Below are 17343 nucleotides of genomic sequence, written 5' to 3'. Positions count from 1 at the left end.
ACCAATTTTGAAAAAGAAAGCAAAATTGAAGGAGTCTCTAATTTCCAAACTCAGGGTGAGGCTCCAATAATCAAGGTGTGGTGGTAGTGCAGGGACAGACACGTGGGTCAATGGAACAAAATCCAGAGTCTGGACACAAACCCTCACTCTTACAGTGAAGCGGTTCTTGACTGAGGTGGTGAGGCAATTCAGTGGGGAGAGGACCGTCTTTATGGCACATGGTGCTGAGATGGCTGGACATCCACATGAGAAAAGACAAATTTAGAACTGCATCTTATCCAGAAAAATTAACTGAAAATGGACTGCAGAAATGCAAGAGCAAAACTTCCAGCAGAAAACAGGAGAATATCTTTGTGTACTTGGGTCAGGCTAATCATTCCTACATACGTTACCAAAATTACAATCCATAAAAGAAAAAATTGACAAATCTTCATCAAAATTAAAAAACCCTTGGCACTTCAGAAGACAGCATTAAGAAACTGACAAGATGAGGGGCGCCTAGGTGGCTCAGTCGGTAAGATGTCCGACTCTTGATTTTGGCTGAGGTCATGATCTCAGGGTTGTAGGATGGAGCCCCAACTCAGGCTCTGTGCTCAGCAGGGAGTCTGCTTGAGATTCTCTCTCCCTCTCCCTCTGCCCCTCCCCTGCTCTCTCTCTCTCAAATCAATCTTTAAAAAAAAGTTTAAAGAAAATGACAAGATGAGCTGCAACTGAAACTATTTGCAAAGATGTATCTGATAAAGGACTTGTATCCAGAATACATAAAGAACTCATATAACTGAAAAACAAGAAGAGTAAACAGCCTAATTTTAAAAAATGGGCAGCGTGTTTGGATAACCATTTGTCTAGAGAAGACACACATGTGGCCAATAAACACATGAAAAGCTGCTTGCTCCACACCACCAGTTGTGAGGGAAGCGTGACTCAGAACTTTAATGGGATGCCACTTGACCCCCTCAGGATGGCTGCGGATGTGCAGGACATGGGGAAATCGAGCCCCATGCCCCTGGCGGGACTGTAAAATGGTGCGGCCACTTTGGGAAAGAGTCTGGCAGTTTCTTTGAAAGTTTACACATAAATCTGCCATATGATCCAGCAGCTCCCCTCACGGGTGCATAACCGAGACACAGAAAACACAGGCCACACAAAAACTTGCACCAAACATTCCCAGCTGCCCAAAGTGCAAGCACCCAAATGTCCGCCAACAGACGAGCGGGGAAACCAAGGGCAGAAACGGTCACTGAAGCACCAACACGACCACCTGGGTCACCCCAGCCAAGGACGCCGGTCAGAGACGCAGAGCCAGAGGCCGTGTGTCGTGGGACTCCACTCATACCAAGTGCCCATAGCAGGCACATTGGTGGGAACAGGGCTGCAGGTGGGAAGGAGGGGCCTTTCTGAGGTGAAGGAAATGGTCTGAAACAGAACTGTGGTGCTGGCTGCCCCACTCTAAATTTGCTGAAAATCAAGGAATCACTTAATACATGAGGATTTCGAGCTATATAAAGGACACTGCAGTAAGGTTGTTAAACCAACTGTGACTCTCTTTGATCCATGCTGCTCATCATGGCCCCGTCCTCAAAGCTTCAGAACTCAGGTGAAATAATGGACATTAAGAATCCCAGGCATGCGTTTATTACTGGTGGTCCTGCCCCGGCCACCGCACAGTGACCACCTGGGGGCCGAAAGGCGCACCCAGGGTCCTCTGCCCTGCCGCCAGGCCAGAAGGCCCCTCTCTGCACCAGGCACTCTGCTCACGGTGGGAAGCGCTCTGGGAGGCCAGCTGGTCCACCCTCAGCATCGACACCCGGCTCATACGATTCCTCAAAAAGCAGCCAGATGCTATTGGAGATCTGTCCTCCTCTGATGACCCATGGAGGACACAGGAACTCGCCCCTCGCCAGGCTGAGATGCCCCACGGACGCCAGTGGCCCTGAGAAGTCACCCATCGTCCTGAGAGACATGCAATGGCTGTGGTCACGCGCACACACTCATGATTCACGTGGCTGCCTCCCGCCAGTGCGGGGACTCGCACGCCTGCTACAAGGACATCCGGTACCAGAAGCCACATGTGCCATTTCGTCCCTAACCCTAAGCACCTGACACCTGTTTATCTTTCTGAAAATCCAGTCGTCACCCTGGAGATGCTTACTCCTGGCCACTTCCCCATTGTTCTGCTGCAGCTGGATGTTCAACGTGAAGGAGGACCCCTGAGCCACATCCATCACCTCCGGACCCAAAATCACGATCCTCTTGGCTTGTGCTGGGAAAGAGCAGAGCAGAGCGCGGTTCAGCACAGGTCAACGGTGGGCCCAGCGCCTGCTTGAGCCCACGTCCCCACCGGGGCCCTCCCACGGAACAGCTGTGCTTCCCAGGGCACCACAGGAGAGGGATGTGCAGTTATCACACATAGGGCTGTAAATCCCCTGCTCGAGCCACCTCACCTAGAGACCCCAGCAGTCACTCAAATAAGACTGTGACCCCATCCTGAGGGTCAGCTGTGACTTTTAAGCAACTTCTTGCAGAACTGGTTACATTAAAGAGACTTCAGAGGTCCACTGAATGCTGAAGGGCTGTGAGTGAGTGGCTTGTCGGCACTGGGGTTTGCACACGGTGGAATTTCCTGTACATTCTCTGGTTGGTTGGGACTCCGGCCCCGCACTCCTGGCATCTGAGTCAGCAGCTCAATGGGTGCTGGATGAGGCGCTGTAGGCACCTGCTGGGGAACCGGCCAGAGCGCGTCCACACACAGGCTGGACCTGCAGGGCATCCCCTGGGGTCTGTGCAGCTGGAGACGGTGTTCTCGGTGTCTGCTTCCCCCTGACTCTCCGAGCCCCCGAGAGTGATGACCTCTGGCACAGCACAAGCTTCAGGGTGTTTAAAAGCAGTCACTGGGAAAGGCTTTAGGACAGGACTTGAGTCTGATCGAGGACGTGCCAGCCAGGCGGGTGCATACACGGGCACGTGTGCAGGGCGACAGGTGCTTCATGGTGATGGGGGGCCCGGGGAGCCCTGCTCTGTTCTGGGGGGACAACCTGGCACCCAGCAGGGTGAGGCCAGAGCCCGCCTCAGCTGTCCTAGGCTTTTTCCAGCATTTGCTGAGACTTGGCTAGGGGGAGGTGAGGACATGGCTTGCCGCCTGCCTGAATCTTTCACACCCAGGGATTCCAACATCCCTAATTTGGGGTGGGCTGGGATCTGGGTCTCTTCCCAAGGTGAAGTTCCTAAGGTGCTCCTGGAGGACCCTGCCTAGGCTGGCCCGATCCCCAGACCCCGGGACCCTGAGAGCGTGACTGAGCCGAAGGCAGACCAGTCACAAGCCTTTTTGAAACCTGATTGGAATGTGTTTTTCCTAAAGGGGCTGGGGTTTTCGATCTCACCTCACCCCTGACCCCAAACACCTCCAGATTCAGCAACCCCGTGCGAGTGCCCGTGGCCACCTGAGAGAGAACTCAGCAGACCCCAATGTGACCCCACAAGAGGACAAGGGGGAGGCAGGGGTGGGAGAGGCACCTACCCACCGGGTGGCCATTGATCCACATCCCGTGGTAGATGGCCCCAGAGCAGTGGGTCATGTTGCCCAGGCCACTGAAGACGTCACTGTGCCACTGCCCCTGTGGAGAGAGCCGTGTGGACGACACGTGAGACAGCAGGGGGAGGCCCGTGGGGTCCCCGCAAGCACCCCGCTCCCCTTCCACAGGCGGAGGACCGAGTCTGCTGGAAAACCAACCCCTCAGGGGCTGGGAATCACGCGGTACCGCCCTGCCTCGGAAGGACTCTGCAATTGAATTGTAAGAAGAGGGTCAGGTTGGGGACAATGGCACATATGTAAATGGCTCAAAAAGGAGCACTTTCAGCACAAAAATCCTTTCAATAAAGATATTACATTTGTGCGGGATGGAGGCGCCCCCTGACAGCAGCAGGGACCATTGAGGGGACCTTGGAGCCCATGCGGCACACTCCACCCCCCCACTCGGCTGCCCCCAGAAGCAGCCTTGCTTTCTGAACCACACGCACAGCAGAGTGCGAGAATAACGTGGGAAAGCGGCAACAGTGTTTTGTGGAAAACTTCAAGGTCCTGATGGTATTTTATTTGAGTGTGAATTACTGCTTTTGGAAGAAAAATCAGCCAGAAGCTTGTTTGGTTCTATGCATTTTCTGTGGGAGCTAATTGGGCTCCTGCTTCCCAGCCCTGCTCTCCACGCAGGCCACGCGCGGTCGGTGCCCACGGGTGCTGTGGGAGGCAGCGCAGCGGAGGCCGGCGCCGGGCTCTCTCCCAGGCCTTTGGGAGGCTGTGCGAACGGCCCCTGCAGGCCGCAGCCCTGCAGAGCTCGGACGCCCCGAACCTGGGGGGTGGCTTGGAGAACAGAGTCACCAAGCACCAGGGCTGCGGAGCCAGGTCACGTTGAGGGGTGGAGGGAGACCTCCGTGGCCAGGCGCCATCACGGCTGGCCTCTGGGCAGCATCAATGGGTGCCTCGGCCCGCAACCAGAAAGGAGTCACTGCACACGCACGTCCGCGCTTGGGGGTGACGCATGTGCCTGTGTGCCCACGTATATACGTGTGCACGCGTCTGTGTATCCGTGTGCATGCATGTGTGCAGCAGGACAGCGGTGCTTTCACCGGAATGGGCAAAGTGAACTGGGCAGGAGAGAGCAGAGCAGGAGAGTCCTGGGCTGGGCTTCTGTCCGTGGGTCAGGGTGGGGACAGCCCTGGGAGGGTGGCCCCAGAGCCCCGCGGGCACGTTAAGCCCCAGCCCCCCGTTACTCTGCTTGCTGGGAGGCGGTGGGTGAGGCTTGGAAGTGAAGTCGCTGGAATGGTTTGCTTGCCAGGAAACCTTTCCTTTCACGACACCATCCTCAGACCCAAGAAGTTACCAGTTTCAGCTCAGGCGACAGGACTCACAGCCAAACAAACACAAACCCCATAGGAGCCGAACCAAACCCACTGTCCCCAACACCCACCCCGCCCTCTACTTAGAAACCACTGGGCTCGGTCCCCAGGCCTGGCATCAAGAGGTGGTATAGCGGGATGCGGTCAGGCCCAAAAAGCGGGATGTGGTACAGGGGGCCTTGGCCACAGGGGAGGGCTGTGCCTTGAAGAGAACAAAGCCTTCACGTGGGGCCTCTCACTTTTCCCCAGCCCCCTTGCTCCAGCCACCCTCCGCCCTCCCAGTGGCAAGAGCAGCAATCTCTGTGCCCACCACGTGCCCTGGGCAAGTCTGCCACCTGCCCTCACATTCCAGTCTTCATTCCTGTCCCTGTGCAGGTGTGCTGGGTTCTCCCCATCCTGCGGGGATGGGCGTGGGGCCCGTGGAGTCTGGCCACGTGCTCATGTGCTCTTCCAGGTGGGAGGCTGGGATTCAAGATGCTGGAAATTGGCTCCGAGTTCAGTCTGCACGGGGCACTGACGCAGCCCCATGCCTGCACCGGTGGCGCCCCACACCTCCCTTGCCCAAGACGTGGCTCCAGATGCTCCCACCAGGCGGAGCAAAACCCTGCGGCACTTCCTAGCGGCCATCCCTTCCCCATCCTCGGGGGCCTCTGAGACTCCTGGAGCCTGGAGTCACAGCTCCCATGGAAGGATGGATGGACGGATGCTAGTCATAAACACTCCCTGGCTCCCTCAAGACCGCATGGGGGCTCAGGTCAGCTCAGGCTGAGAGGCTATCCAAACCACGAGATGGCTGCTGGGCCCATTTCCCACGTCGTAGCCATTGCTGCTCTGAGAACGGCCACCTCTCGTCTCCGCTCTCCCTCCGTAGGCCCAGGCCTCTGCGAAGTGCCGGTGCTGCCCTCAGGAGGAAGGCACAGCCTTGGGTTGGCTGGAGAAGGAGCTGATTGGCGGGTCATCCCACACCCACAGCTGTCAAGGACGGCCTGTGGGACCGTGGCACCCCTGCACCCACGCCAGGGGCGCGCATTGCGCTCACCACCCACTGTGTCTTCCCTGATCGTTCACAACGGGTGACCTGAACTCGCTGCTGGAACATCTGGGGGAGCTGGGTATTCACAGCGTTAATGCAGGACTTCCCCAGGACAAACGCGCCCCAGTGTACAATGTAAATCACCCAGCAGCGCGGAATCTTTTCTAATTAATGTTATAAATCATACCTTTGAAAATACTGCTCTTTCTCAGCTGACTCGCACCCAAAGCATGAACCAATACTTACAAAAGCATTTCACAGAGGAGGCAGTGGGGTTCTCCACGAGGAGGGGTGGGGGGGTATTCCCCAGAGCAGGGGCTCCCTCCACTCTCCCTGGCCCTCCCTGCCCATGTGAGGGCTCATGCACGGTAGGTGCAATGCGGGAAGAGGGGGCAGGGGCCTGTGTCCACACCACAAAGACTGGCAGGATGGGGTTCAGTGTTAGGAAGCGGGCCCAGGGGACTGTGGTGAGGCACGCCTGTCACCCTGCAGTTGCTGGGGCACCCCCAGGACCAAGGGGGATGCTGCAGACAGCCTCCGCAGCTGGGCCCACCTCTGAGCGTCCACAGCTCCCAGGACAGTTGGGCGCTGGGATGAGAGACACTTTGGGTGCTCTCCTACCACACATGGTGGGAATAAACTGTGAGAAGTATTTGACTCTCTTCTCATTTTAGGGAGCACGTTCTGTTGATTCTATTTTTCTGAGGGAAGAACTACTGTGCTTCTCCAACTGCGTGCCCCCCCCCCATGTCCCCTGGTGCTCCCTGGAGCACACTGAATGTCCAGCCTACCCCATCGGTCACGTCCCGCCTCTAGCCCTCCCTGGGCACCAGAGTTTGGCTGGCCACACCAGGAGGGCCCAGGGGCCTGACTTCCCAGTGTCTGCCTCGGGCGGTATTCGGATGGCCTCCCCTACCATTGCCAACCTTGGAGCTGGAGCAGGTGACCACTTTCTTTGAGGTCATGAGCTGGTAGACCAGCGAGGGGTGATCTGGGGTCAGGTCACATATGTGGATATGGCCCCGGGCCACCTGCCTGGGCGGCCCTGCAACTGGTCAGGGGGCCTGGATCTCCAGCTTGTGGGACGGCCTGCCGGGGTGGCAGTGGGCACATAGGCTGGAGTGTCAGGGGCACGGGTGTGTGCCCCGCTCATCCATCTCCCCAACAACAGCAGGGTCATAGGGTGTTGTGTTTGACTTCCATGACGTTGGTCATAAGTTCCTCAGATTTCAAAGTGTGCACTGTGGCTCTCGATGCCTTTCCGTGTCTGTTTCTGACGTCTGATGACATGTGGACCGCGCAGGGAACACGGAGCCTGGCACTGGATCCGTGATGGCTCTGGCAGTCCAGATCCCTCCTCCCGTGAGTGCTCGAACAGACCCAGATGCTCCGACTGTTCTGTGTGCGGTGCAACCCTGCGGTCATGGCCCCACATTCCTGGGCTGTGCAGGGTGGCATGGGGACGTAAAAGCCACTGGCATTCCTGAAGACACACAGGTGAGGACAGTGGAGGCTGGGAGCCACCAGCAGGTGAAGATGCACATAAGGCTGGCCACCTGCTCTGAGCGGCAAGCAGGTGTACCAACCAGCAGGCCTCCCTCTGGGAAAGCCAACACAAGAAGCACAGCCAATGTGCACAGAGTGGCACCCAGGGACAGCCCGGAAGCCAGCTGGGGGACCACACAGGTAGGGAACACTGTGCTGTGCAAACACACACCGGGGTTCACCAGCAGCTCGGGTCTGCTTCCATCCGTGGGGGGACACGGCTTGCCTCCACGGCTCAGTATCAGCTCTGGGGCTCCCTCAGGGATTCCGGAATGCTGCCGCTCTCGGAGGGGCTGCCCTGTGCCCGTGGGGATCACCATGCTGCGGCCACGTTCCCGGGAGGAGCCGGTGAGCCTGCTGCTGCTGGGCACGCCCACCCCCATGTCCCGCGGAGGTGGAGGCAGCATGGAAGGTCCAGCGGGTGCAAGCCGGGAGCCTGGGGGTGACCCGCACAGAACCATCACGGGGTAGTGGGGGCAGGAGATGCCCTTTCCAAGATGTGCCAGTTACAACCACCGGCCCCAATCCTGACCACGTGGCTCCTGTCACGACAGAAGAACAAGCAGTTCTGGCTCTGGGATATGTTGTTTTTATGTCCTGACAGAAGATGCTAGGACATTATTTTCAGGAGTGGGTTTTTCCTGCGGCTCATTACAAGGGTCTGCACTGAGGGGATACTGGTGACGAGGCAGCGGGGACTGTGAGACAAAGGCACACCTGCCGCTGGGTGGGGGAGCTGGCCGTGCTGGGGGGTCCCCACCCCCCTGCTCCATGCGGCCCTGAGCACACCTCTGCAGTGACACACCCCTCCTGGAACTTCTCCTTCTTCAGGTCTGGCAGGTTCTCTGTCAGACTCGGCTGATATGGGACATGGTCAAGGGAGAGCTCGGCCACTATCGTCTAATCTTTGAGAAAATAAAATTACCTTAAAAATAAATAAAAACCAGAAGCTGGTAGGTCTGTGGTGAGGGGGGCCCAGGCAGCTTTCTGGGCAGCTTGGGGTTGAAGAGGGTGGGGGTCCGAGGGTGCCTGGGGCCTCGCGTGGGGGCCGACACTTCCTGGGAAGAAAGCAGGAGGTGGCCACACCTGCTGGTACAGGACAGTTCACCTGTCCCGGCCGCGTGGCAGAGCCTGCACTCCCCGGGTGACAGCAGCCATCAGCGCCAGTGGTCCAGCCAAGGGACACGCCGGGTAGGAGGGTGAGGCCGGGCAGAAGAGCCCAGCAGGGATGGAGGGACGCCACATCCCCCTGACGGCAGCAGTGGCCGGCGCTGGATTGTGGACGGCACCAGAACACGTGGGGACGGCCGTCTTCAGGAGGAGGAAAGGACAAGTGCAGGCGAGGGTGTGGACGGATCGGAACCCATGCGCAGCTGCTGGGAAAGTGACATGCGGCAGCCGCTGTGGGAGCCGTGTGGGGCTCCCCAGAAGTAAGTGGGAGCCACCACGGGGTCCAGAAGCTCCTCTTCTGGGTGTGCACCCCGAGGACCTGGACGCGGGGGCTGAGAGAGCTGTGCCCCCCCCGCCACGTTCATGGCAGCATCGCTCACAGGAGCCAAGCGGTGGAAGCAGCCCAGGGGTCCATCGGCGGATGGACGGACGTGCAGAACGGGGGCCCTCCACGCGATGGACTATTATCCAGCCTTAGAAAGGAAGGAGCATGGACGGAGCTCGAGGACTTCGTGCTCAGTGAAATGGGCCAGTCCCCAAAGGACAGGTCTTGTAGGACTCCCCGGACACACAGTACCTGCGGGAGTTAGATCCGTGGGGACAGAAAGTGGCGGGGTGGGCACCAGGGGCGGGAGGGCTAGTGTTTCCTGGGGGCAGAGTGTCAGTGTGGGAAGACGGAAGGTTCTGGAGACAGACGGCGGGGACGGCAGCCCCACAGTGTGAACGTGCTTCCCGCCCCGAGCCGTGCACTTAGCGGTTACAACCACGAATTTTACGTTAGGCGTATTTTACGATACATAGGGATGTGTTTGTTGTTGGTTTTTTTTTTTAGATTTTATTTATTTATTTGAGAGAGGGAATGAGATAGAGCGAGAGCACGAGAGGGAAGAGGGTCAGAGGAAGAAGCAGACTCCCCGCTGAGCAGGGAGCCCGATGCGGGACTCGATCCCGGGACTCCAGGATCATGACCTGAGCCGAAGGCAGTCGCTCAACCAACTGAGCCACCCAGGCGCCCTAGGGACGTGTTGTAAAAGAAGGCCGACCGTTTGCCCAGTGAGAGCCCAGGGAACGGCTGTGCCCTCATGGGAGATGGCCTTGGGGTAGCGCCCAGCTCCGTCCCACGGCGCCCCGTCTCCTGGGTGACTCTTGAGAACCGGAGGTCGGAGGTCAGGCGTGAGGTGTCCCTGCAACACGGAGAGGCCCGCGCCTTCCCCATCAGCGAGGCCTGGCAACAGAGCGCGGGCCGAGGCTCCCTGGCAGCTCCGGAAGGCGTGCTGGTGGCGGCGAGCGCGTGGGCCGTGTCCGAGGTCACCGTGTGGCTGCAGCCGGACCCCACTGCCCTCCTGGGGTGTGGCCCTTCTCCACACGTCCTGTCTGCACGGCCATCTGGAAGCCGGTTTAAAAAGTGGCCGGAGGGCAGGGGAATGCCGTGAGGGACCTCCGTGCACACCCTCCCTCCAGGACCTGGGTGCCCCTCGGCCGTCCCGTCGGCACCCGAGGGGTGGGCGAGGTGGCTGCTCGCGTCCCTGCCAGCATGTGCGGCTGGGGGCTGCCCACACAGACACCACAAGCACAACTGAGGATGGGGTCCCAGCAGTGCTGAGCTGCAGAGAGCAGGCCAGTTGTCCAAGGTCCTTGGGCACGAGGCTCCAGAAGGTTGGGACGGTGCCAAGCAAACGGAAATGCAGGCGGACATGAGTCTGCATCCTGGGGAAGACGCAGCTGGAGGACCAGGCTTCCATGTTCACTCATGTGGGAGGCGCCCCACGTCGAGGACACGCCACCTCCCTTGAGGACGTGTGGGGGTCCTGAGGTCTGCAGGCTGGGACGGCGCAGCCCGTGACACTGAGGGGTGACCGTCCAGGAGAAGTTCTCCTCACTTGGTGAGGAAGCAGCCTAGCCATTGGGAGCTGCAGCCGGGGGAGAGGGTTCAGTCTGAAATCAGGCTCCAGCGGTCAAGTTGGAGCAAAATGTCTCCGGAGCGGGAGAAGCCCCTTGTAAGGCCTGACCCGCCGAACTGCTGGCGGGGCTGGGCTGCCCCCTGGTGGAGCGCTGGGCAGGCGATGGGCGCCTGGGTCAGCCTGGGGTGTGGAGGGCCACTGCCCTAGTCCCGTCCCCTCCTGGCTGAGCCGTGACTTGCAGGGGAGGCCTGAGCGGGGGCCCAGAGGGCAGCCACAGCACTGAGGCCCGGCAAGTGGCCGAGGTGCCGAGGGCCAGAAAAGCCTCCAGGAACAGGGCAGTGCCGGGGGCCCCGAAGAAGCGGATGCTCCCTCCACCAGCCCTGTCCAGCCGTGAGGGGACCCACCTGGGTTGGAGGCCATGCCATCTGCCCCTGAATCTCACTCAGGCTCCAGGCCGGAACTCCCTGCCCCTCCTCTGGGCCTGTGGCCTCACCCACGAAGCGGGGAGAAGGGCTGAGGCCAGAGGCTGGTGCTTGTGGCGTGAACAATTCTGCTGCCATGCGCTGGGAACCTGCCCGTGTCCACCCCAGGCCTCGAGGTGTGCTTGTGCACGTTTGTGGGGATGACTCCGGGTGTGGCGTGGATGGGCGGGGGCAGAGGGAGACCTGCCCTCTGCGTCTCTCTCCCACTGCAGCTCTGGAGAACCAAGGCCAGGTTGTTGGTGGTGCCTGTGCTGGGCCCTACGGGCGGGTCCTGTAAGGACGGATGGTCCCTCATGGAGAAGCAGCAGGCCAGCAGTGACACAGATGCACACGGGGCACACTGGCCCTTGCTGCCTGTCCTGAGGCCGGGGTGCGGTCTCACCCAGGCCAAGCTTGTCTGATGAGCAGGCCAGGCCGCTGTGGGGGGCCGCACGGGCCAGGCCACGATGCCAGCTGCACCCCCCCCCCCCAGCGCCCCGCCAGCCATCAGTTACCACCTCTCAGCCCCAAAGCCACTCTTCCTGGCCGGCTCTGTGCTGCTGGAGCTGGACCTCTCGCCGTCTCTCCTGGCCGCCTGACGCGGGGCTCGTTGGCAGCAGGCCCTGCGTGAACGGCCGTGTGCAGCTGGGCCTGGGCTCCCGCAGCCCTGGATTCAGTGGGCTCATCGCAGCCACTGTGGTGAAGTCACTGTGGCGAAGTCACCGCACACCACGAGTCTCCCCAAGGAGCCTGGCTGTGCAGGCGGGCCCCAGGTCCATCTTTTGGGCATCTGCGGGGCCACTGGTGCATTTGCTGTTGCCGTTTCTGCTTTTACCCCTTGCAGCACTTCACAGCCCTGCACTGGCTACCCAGCTACCCATTTCCACGGTAACGTGCTGGCCCGGTTCCTGTCTCCCAACGGGATTCTGCTTCGGGCACTGCCACCACCCTCCAGTGCTCAGGTCCCAAACCCAGGAGTCAATCCTTGCTTCTCCTCTTGCCTCCGCCTCGACATCCAACCTGCCAGCAAGGCCGGTGTCTTCACCTCCAAACCACCCCAAGGCTGTTTTCTGTGTCCTCCCCTCTCCTGATGGCAGAGCGCCCCCTGAACAAGAACCAGAGGGACTTTTCACAGAGATCAGACCACCACTTCCTTCCAGTGCTTCCGGCGACCCTGACAATCACACTCCAGCCCGCTGAGGCTCAGGGTCTCCGTGGGCCCCTCCCGGACCTCCCGCCCGGCTGTGTCCTTGCTCCTCCTGCTGCCGGTAGCACCCTGCCCTTGCTCTTCGGTGGCCATGGCGGCTCGTCATCATTTAGGCCTCAGCTCACAGAATGACACAAGAGAGACGACCAGGCTCTTGGCCCCCCAGCTGCCTGCAGGGCTGATGGGGCTACTTGTCACTCTGGCCACCGACTGTGGCTCGCCCTTCCTGAGACGCACATCTCTGGCTCCTGCTGTGACTGCTCCCAGCTAGGCACGTGGCCAGTGTCCAGTAAGAAAGATGGATGATGGATTCTGGGGTCCCGATGAGATCTTCAGATCTGCCTGGTCTTCCTCCCGCTTGCAGCACCTGACCGCCCCCAACCCTGGTCAGACCCAAGGGGTACGGCCTGCAGCAACAAGGCGGGGAGAACGTCCTCTCCCATGGGATTGAGGCGGGCATTTCTCATCAAAAACGCTTCACTGGCCCTGAGGGCATCCTCAAGGGACCGAGAAATGTCACCCCGTTCCCTCAGGTGACACTGCAGGTGGCAGGGCATCTCAGGAGCCAGACAGGAAACGTGTTAGCTGGGGCACTTCCCCTTCCCTCGCTTCCTCATCAGCCAAAGGGGGTGGCCGCCCTCCCTGCCCCTTGGGGTGGAGGGGCAGCACTGAGGTGCCCCATGAGGACGCCTGGGCGGCACAGGTGTCCAGTGGGGTCCCCAAGAGCCTGGGGTCCTGCCACGTCTCCAGGTACCTCGTAGGTGGAGCCGTCGGCTCGGCACAGCACACCGTGCCCCTGACGCTGGTCCCGGACCCAGTCGCCTTCGTACTTGTCACCGTTCCTGGGGACACAAACATGGGGCAGCTCTCAGACCGGGGAGAGCCAGGTGGTGGCGCTGACTCAGACCCGCTCCTCCGACCGGGGCTCAGCAAGCGCCACCGGGACTGAAGCAAAAATAGTCCCTGAGCAGATGGCACGAGCTCCTGCCTTGCCAGGGCCTGCTGCGGAGGGGCAGGGGGCCTGGCGCTTGGTGGGGGGTGATGGCAGCGGCCTGTGGCCCCCGCTCGCCTGGCCCCCAGCTGGGTAAGACTTGGAGAAAAGTCAGTGTGAACCTACACGTGGCCACGGTGGTGCTGTGCACGAGCCACAGATGAAAATGCAGGCTCACCATGTCCCGTGGCGCCGAGAAAGCCCCTGCCCGCCACCCACCTGCCGCCCAAGCCTCCGGGAGGTGTTCGCTAGGGGTAGTCAAGGCTCTCTCTACTAAACACTCTGGTAAGCAGTGTCGGTAACTAAAGCATTGAATCCCAAGTGTTGCCGATGTGCCGGAGACCAGGGTGGCCCGGGGGCCGGGGGGCCGGGGGAGGGGGGTGGCGCACTCACCGGAAGATCATGTGCCCCCGGCCGTGCCTCTTGTTCTCATGGAACGACCCCCAGTAGGCCTGTCCGTCCCGGTCCACCAGGTGCCCGTGTCCTAGGGAGGGAGCCCAGGGCGGTGAGCATCACTTCCTGCCTCCTGTCAGGGGAACCTTGCTTCCACCCCCCCCAGAGGGCGCTGGTAGATTCAGAAGAAAGCTGGGGTCAGAACGGCTCCAGGAACCGGGCTGTCCTCCCAGGCCGGGGGTGCCCAGGGAAGACACGGCAGCTGTGATTTGGGGTGGCACCAGTGACCACCACGCCAATGACAGCGGTTCTGGGGTCCAGCTCTCAAAGGTGCTGAGGGCGGGAGGGGTGCCCCTTAAGGTCCCCCAGGCTCCAGCATTTGAGGCTGGAGTGCCCTGGTGTCAGCTGGGGCCACCCCACAGCTCTGCCATCATGTCAGTCCATGGGAAACTGTACCTCACAGACAACGGCAGTGCTGGGCCTCCTGTGACCGACTCAAAGGCCCTTGGTCTAAAGGCCAGAGCACAGGGGCGCCTGGGGGGCTCAGTCGGTGGAAGGTCCGACTCTTGGTTTCAGCTCAGGTCATGATCTCAGCATCATGAGATTGAGCCCTGCATCAGGCTCCGTGCTGGGCAGGGAGTCTGAGGTTCTTTCCCTTTCCCTCTCCCTCCACTCCTCCCCTGCTGGCATGCCCTCTCCAAAATAAATAAATCCTTAAAAAGAAAAAAAAAAAAGGGCGCCTGGGTGTCTCAGTTGGTTAAGTGACTGCCTTCGGCTCAGGTCATGATCCCGGAGTCCAGGGATCAAGTCCCGCATCAGGCTCCCTGCTCAGTGAGGAGCCTGCTTCTCCCTCTGACCCTCCCCCCTCTCATGTACTCTCTCTCTCTCTCTCTCTCAAGTAAATAAATAAATCTTAAAAAAAAAAAAAGAAAGAAAGAAAACAAAGGCCAGAGGACACGCTCGTGAGAACAGGGCTTCATGGCATGGTTCGGGACAGCTCGGAAGTGCATGTGCATCTTCCAATGTAAGCGGACCCTGGAAAGGCACCGTCGGACCTTGTGGACGCATGGCTTGCTTCCGGAGGCTGGTCTTCCAGAACAGTGAGCACTTCGGTCTTCAGGCGCCAGGGATGCACATACCGCCCCCCCCGCCCCCCCGGGCAGAGTCCGCTTCCCCACAAGCGTGGCCTCCTGACTCGCTTTGTTCAGCAGCATGTCCTCAGAGGACCTGCAGCTTCTTGCCCCCCAGGAACCCCGAGGCTCTGGGCCAGGGCCCAGGAACCACCAGCCCTGCCTGAGCTGCTGTGACAACCACTGTGGGGGTGACCCCATGTGAGGCCAAAAGCGTTGCCCGGCCAAGCCAGGGACAGACTGCTGACCCCCAGAATTGTGGGTGAATAATTAAATGGCAGTTTTTTGAGCTGCTAGATTTTAACCACAGCAGTGAACTGATGCAGGACCTATGGTCTCAGCCCCAGCAAGCAGGGTTCCCAGGCCACGGCCCCCACACAGAGCTGCAGCAGACGTGGTTCTGGGGGCAGAGAGAAGAGCACCTCCAGTATGGCCGGGTGCACGTCAGGGCCCCTGAGTTAGACCCTGGGGAGGGGTGCTGGGGCCCAGGGCTCCCCACAATGCGCCCTGCCACACTCAGCAAGCTCCTGTGGGTATCAGACCTTCTCTCAGGCCGTGGGAGAACTCCCCTTCATAATGTCCGCCAGCTTTGTACTTCATGACACCGTGTCCTTGAGGCTCTCCCAAAACAAACTGTCCAGAATAGGTGTTTCCTGGTGGAGATGAGGAGAGGGGCACACCCAGGGTTAGAGCTGTTCCTGAGTTCCCTGTGGGTTGACAGTCACACCCCTCCCACCCCTGATCAATGGTGGCAGCAAGTATCATTTCAGAACACGTGAGGGGGTCTCCCTTTCTCCCGTTCACCTTGGCTAACGAGAGAAAATAAGAGTAGGTGGGTTTGGTCCTGCCCTCCTGGTTACTGTACAGCCCCCCTCGCCCATAGCAGGTGGATGCAGATCCCCGTCCTATGATGACCCTCTCTGCAGCATCCAGGTGCCCAAGGGCAAAGGCCTCTCTGGGTCGGAATCTGTGGGGGTGGGCCTTCTCTCAGCGGAGAACAGCCACCATGCTTGCCTGGGAAGGTCTGTGAGTGGTTGCCCCTGCCCTCGGCCGGCATGCTGCTAATACGGGGAATGTGATGGAAACCAGAGACCCACACTTCACAGAGGGAGGTGCCTTCTGCATCCAGAAGCCAGGGACAACTTACACCAGAGATAGTTTACGAAAAAGGAGTCAGCACACCCGCACCTGTCTCCACTGCTAACCTGATGAGGCCCAGAGCCGGCAGCCTTCTCCCGTGATCTCCCCGTCCACAAACTTGCCTTCGTAATAACTCCCATCTTTAAACAGCAGCTTCCCCTGGCCTGGGGAAAGAAATCACGATGTGAAGTCAGACCAAAGTCGGAGAAACCCCTGCTGCCCATGCGTGGCTGGACTCGTTCCTCTGTGGGAAGAGCTGGGCTTTGAAGCTCTCAGGCCTGTGTTCGGCTCTGCCTCTTGTCCCACGCCTGCTCTCTGCAAACTCACCCACCTACATGTTTCTCGATAAAAACGTTCTTGAAACGTGACTAAGGCCTGCTGTCTCGGCTGGGATGACAGCAGAGCTACCCCAACCTCTTTGGAGGAGACACTCCAGTCACCTGGCCTCCATCAGCACCAGGGCCGGGGGACACGGAGTCTGTGGACACAGGGCAGCACTCAAAAAAACATTTAAAAAGGGGGAACCACTCTGTCCAGGCCAGGCTCTGGCAAGGGTGTCAGACGTGAGCCTCCCTGCCAGGCCCAGAGGAAGAAAAGCAGAGATTTCAGACAAAAGCAAAAAATGTCTGTATGGCAACAACACAAGGCAAAAGCTTAAAGATAGAGAAAAATACTGGCAGCCAGCGGACACAAAAAGAGCTCATATAAGAAAATGCTGAAAGACCAGTTCTCTAGGAGAAAAACAGGCAGAAGACGTGAGCAGGCAGAACATAAGACTGTGTGAGTGTGAACCCGGGAAAGTCTGGGCCCACCCCTGGGGAGGACTCCAGCGGCTCACGCTTGGTAGTACTTTCTCTCTTTTAAGGCTGAGACTTTCTACAAAAGTAGGTAATCTCTCTCTTTTAAAAAGTTTTTCTTTTTTTTGGTTTAAGTTCAACTTAGGTAACGTACACTGTATTATTAGTTACCAGGGTAGAATTTAACGATTCATTAGTTGCATATAACGGCCAGTGCTCATCACATCACGTGCCCTCCTCAATGCCGGTCACCCAGTTACCCTGTCCCCCTGACCCATCTCCCCTCCAGCAATCCTGTTTGTTTCCTAGAGTTCAGCATCTCTTATGGTTTGCCTCCCTGTTTTTCTGTTATTTTATTTTTCCCTCCCTTCCCCTACGTTCATCTGTTTTGTTTCTTAAATTCCATGTATGAGTGAAATCGTACGGTATTTGTTTTTCTCAGACTGACTTTTCCGCTTAGCATGATACCCTCTAGTTCCATCCACATGGTTGCAAATGGCAAGATTTCATTTTTTTGATGTCTGAGTAGTATTCCATCATATATAGACCTCGTCTTCTCTGTCCATTCATCTGTGGATGGACATCTGGGCTCTTTCCACAATTTGGCCATTGTGGACATTGCTGCTGTAAGCACTGGAGTGCAGGTGCCCCTGTGGATCATTACGTTTGTACCCTTTGGATA

The 17343-nt window shown here is 59.0% G+C and overlaps 1 protein-coding gene across 1 annotated transcript in view; it reads right to left on the bottom strand.

The window, feature by feature from the left end:
* The window catches only part of MORN1 (MORN repeat containing 1), a 52878-nt gene that overhangs the window by 34003 nt on the left and 1532 nt on the right, over nt 1-17343 (bottom strand). The window contains exons 3-8 of the mRNA XM_088022646.1: nt 15930-16028; nt 15267-15377; nt 13595-13685; nt 12965-13052; nt 3518-3614; nt 2153-2263 (exon numbers count right to left, since the gene is read on the bottom strand). Coding sequence (XP_087878772.1) covers nt 2153-2263; nt 3518-3614; nt 12965-13052; nt 13595-13685; nt 15267-15377; nt 15930-16028 — 597 coding nt within the window. The remainder of the gene's footprint in view (nt 1-2152; nt 2264-3517; nt 3615-12964; nt 13053-13594; nt 13686-15266; nt 15378-15929; nt 16029-17343) is intronic.

The sequence above is a fragment of the Eumetopias jubatus genome, unplaced genomic scaffold (assembly GCF_037043125.1).
Source record: "Eumetopias jubatus isolate StellerSeaLion01/CBP00866 unplaced genomic scaffold, mEumJub1_p1.0 scaffold_4, whole genome shotgun sequence".
NCBI lineage: Eukaryota > Metazoa > Chordata > Mammalia > Carnivora > Otariidae > Eumetopias > Eumetopias jubatus.
This window is presented reverse-complemented; position numbering and strand designations above follow the sequence as displayed.